The sequence below is a fragment of the Argentina anserina genome, chromosome 3 (assembly GCF_933775445.1).
Source record: "Argentina anserina chromosome 3, drPotAnse1.1, whole genome shotgun sequence".
Classification (NCBI taxonomy): domain Eukaryota; kingdom Viridiplantae; phylum Streptophyta; class Magnoliopsida; order Rosales; family Rosaceae; genus Argentina; species Argentina anserina.
In genome coordinates this window covers 27127150-27130617 of record NC_065874.1, presented here as the reverse complement: position 1 = coordinate 27130617, position 3468 = coordinate 27127150, and the positions used below count along the sequence as shown (strand labels likewise).

Sequence of the window (3468 nt, the reverse complement as noted above, 5' to 3'; positions counted from 1 at the left end):
GGTGACACACTTATATGTCTCTAATTTCACAATGGGAACATTTACATGTCTCTAAATTCATAATGGGGACATATGTGATAATGTGTCTCCATTTATTGCTTATGATGATGTGATATGATTATATATGTCCCCATAGCCCCTATTTCTTGTAGTGTCCGTAAGTAAACATACATGTAACAACAACAAAATACATGTTTGATTGGTTCTGCAATTAGCTAGGGGCGTCAGTATGAGAATGAAAATTGGGGCTTCAAATTTGGTCAGAGTTTGATCGTATTAGACTACTATAACTGTGGAGCTCATTCTGGAGATGTGAAAGAAGAGAGACATGCAGGGAACATGTATGCGACTATTATATTCAATTCTTCTACTTTACTAAACACACATACACGCATTCTGTGTGTAGCATGAAAATAACTAGTCTGAAACTTGTATAAAATCATAAGAGGCACTCCATATATAGTCTTATACTCTTATTAAGTAGTCTATATACTCCAGTTATAACTATCCGATCCCTTCTGTGTTTTGTGATTTTGAGCACTTTCATCTCTCTGACTGAGTCACTGATTGAAGAAGACAATGGCTGGAAGGGATCTTAAACAAGAGCTCAGTGAACTCATCCAGTCCTGCAAAAACAAGGTTAGCTAATTAACAACTCTCTCCCCACACGTTATCATTTTCACACTGAAACTTCTAAAATAAAAGAAGATATTGCCAGTAATTAAAGTATTGTGAAACCAAATCCAATCGATCCTTCGATCACCAGGCCTAACGTATAATTTTTCTCTATCGACAGGGACTTCTGGGGGACTACTTTGATCATGTGCAAAGCTTACAAGATGATGATGAACCAAAGTTTGTTACAAAAATTATAACTCTATTCATTGAACAAGCAGACAAGGACATAGCAGAAATCACAAAACTTATGTAATTAATAAACTTTAATTTTTTTCACTTATACTTCCACAGATAATGTATGTAGGCTGATATTTGTTCAATTTTGGATACTTCAATATTATAGGAGTGAGCCGGACTATGACCAGGTGAAATTTCTTGCTGATAGAATCTACTCAAGTAACTTGGGAAGGTATCTATAATATTTCTAAGAATGTTAAATGTTCCATTTGAAATTTTATCGATCATCTAGCTAGAGATAGAAAATTATTATGTACAGATCATAATTGTATCAATCAAAAGAAAGCTAAATGATATATTACAGTGTGGGTGGTTCTCTGGTGCACAAAGCTTCCCGTGATCTCGTCTATGCAGGTCGCGCAAAGAACAAAGCACAGTAAGAAATTTCTTCCCTCACTATCAAAAGTTTAATCATGAGAATGCAAACTTCCTGAAAATTGTAATATAATAGTGTTAGTTATAGTAATCAGGAGTGTATCAACGTTACCGTAGTCTTAAAAAAGTTTGGTTGTTAGGAAATCCATTCTTATGTTTTCAGGTGCCTTGAGAGCTTAGAGGTGCTTAAGCGTGAATATCAGATCATGAAGGAGAGTCTGAATGACATTGTTGAGGTAATCTTACACATTAGTGATCGATCGACTTAGATGTATATGTTTGTTTGGCTCAATACGTTTTTTTCACTACAAACTGCTAGCTTTTCTTATATTTTGATATATTAATTAACAACTTTCGAAAACATGTTGTAAATGAAGATGGAGCGCAGAATCTTTGATGAAGAGGTGTGAAGACAGACATACACCGTACCGTAAGTTGAGAGCTGGTTCATGCCCGATTCCAATCTAATTTTCGGCCGGCAAATGTTCCATGCATGATTTATATGGAGTATGAAATAAGTTGAATTGATTACAACTGAATTGAGTATCAGGGGGACTAGTAATCACGCTTATGTTTGTTTTTGAATTTGAACTTTCCAATAAGTTCACTGCCAAGTACGTGAACATCAATTATATATGTAGGTACGTCAGTTTGATGAGTCAATTTCTATCTAGTCTAGCTTTTTAAGCAGAGATATATATTCATCAATGTGTGGTCAGTACTATCTACTTGCCGGCACTACAAAAAAATGGTGGGCTTTACGCACGGAACTTCTTTTGTGGCGGGGTTTATGCTTGCGAAAATTCTTACGTGCGTCAAACGTGTGGATGGTGCGACCCTACACATCCATGCATGAGGTTAAGGGATCCGAGGTCAAGGGGTTAGCTATCTTATGCATGCTCATCTTGATATTAATCTTTGACACAACTCAATACAGAACTCACACAAACAATGAGAAACACTTTAAAAAGCTGCATTCTCTCTCAAGATCAAACAATAAGAACCTCTACAAGCTGAACATACATGTTTAGCAATTGCCAAAATATAATAGACCAAATATCGCAGTTCTAATACAGAAACCATTGCGTAACAACAATCACAAAGCGTTAGTTTTCCAACAGTGCTCACACCGACAATGAGCAACACCTTAAAAACTGCATATATTATTTCTCAGTAACCAAAATATATATCTAGAAAAATCTTTCTATTTATAACTTCTAACTCTTTTTTAAAAAAAATTGAAGATCGTTACAAGAGCTGCATATACATACGGCAACACATTTAAAGCTAGAGAGTAACTAGAATGAGTAAAACATAACTGTGATTCTATTATGCAATTCAACTATATGAGGTTTGATTGTAACTATAGGCAGGGAGCTAAGCCCTTGACATTATGCAATATTTGACACATTCCAAAATGCTGCAATACGTGACAGATGAGATGCTACAAGAATTCAAATGTTACCAGTCTAATCTATTAACTTGTAAAGTTGCATATATATATATATATATATATATATATATATATATATATATATATCAGTCTCTATCCAGAGTGAAGCTTCACTCTGAAATTACAGAGTGAAGTTCCAATTTTGGCACACTTTTCGGTCAAATTTTTTCACCATAAGCGATTCAATATTTAGGTATGATATTCAAGATCATCTATACAAAATTTCACCTAATTCAGATATCGTTAAGGTATTGAAATTAGATTAAATCAATGAATGAATTAAAACTGTTCAACGTGAACCGTTCGTGTAAATCCCAATTTTGAAAGCTCAAACCATTGTCAAATTGGATGAAATTTTGTAGAGATGATCTTGAATAGCATACCTAAATATTGAATCACTTATAGTGAAAAAATTTGACCGAAAAGTGTGCCAAAATTGAAACTTCACTCTGTAATTTCAGAGTGAAGCTTCACTCTGGATAATGACTGATATATATATATATATATGGCTGCACACACAGTCACAATATCACACTAAAAAAAACATAGAGACACGTACATGACAAGGGGAAATGATAAAACACAAAACAAAAAGTATTACTTTGAAAATGATGAACATAACCCAAACATGCATACGAATGATACGATCAGCACATGATTGATTAATCAGTAATGGATTTAACAATGAAGCAAATTAGAATGTACATGTTTTTTGGAAAAAGAAA

The 3468-nt window shown here is 34.1% G+C and overlaps 1 protein-coding gene across 1 annotated transcript; it reads left to right on the top strand.

Annotated features, from left to right (window-relative positions):
* Nucleotides 1–579: 579 nt before the first annotated feature.
* LOC126787359 (histidine-containing phosphotransfer protein 1-like) lies at nucleotides 580–1700 on the top strand. Its single transcript, XM_050513258.1, has 5 exons — nucleotides 580–639; nucleotides 797–927; nucleotides 1022–1087; nucleotides 1454–1526; nucleotides 1668–1700. Exons 1-5 carry the CDS (start codon nucleotides 580–582, stop codon nucleotides 1698–1700), a joined length of 363 nt encoding a protein of 120 aa, XP_050369215.1.
* Nucleotides 1701–3468: the final 1768 nt, after the last annotated feature.

Coding starts and splice junctions, on each gene's coding strand:
- LOC126787359 (XM_050513258.1), top strand. CDS start 580: ATGGCTGGAAGGGATCTTAAACAAGAGCTCAGTGAACTCATCCAGTCC. Junction 640..796: donor TCCAGTCCTGCAAAAACAAG/GTTAGCTAATTA, acceptor CTCTATCGACAG/GGACTTCTGGGGGACTACTT. Junction 1,088..1,453: donor TACTCAAGTAACTTGGGAAG/GTATCTATAATA, acceptor TTATGTTTTCAG/GTGCCTTGAGAGCTTAGAGG.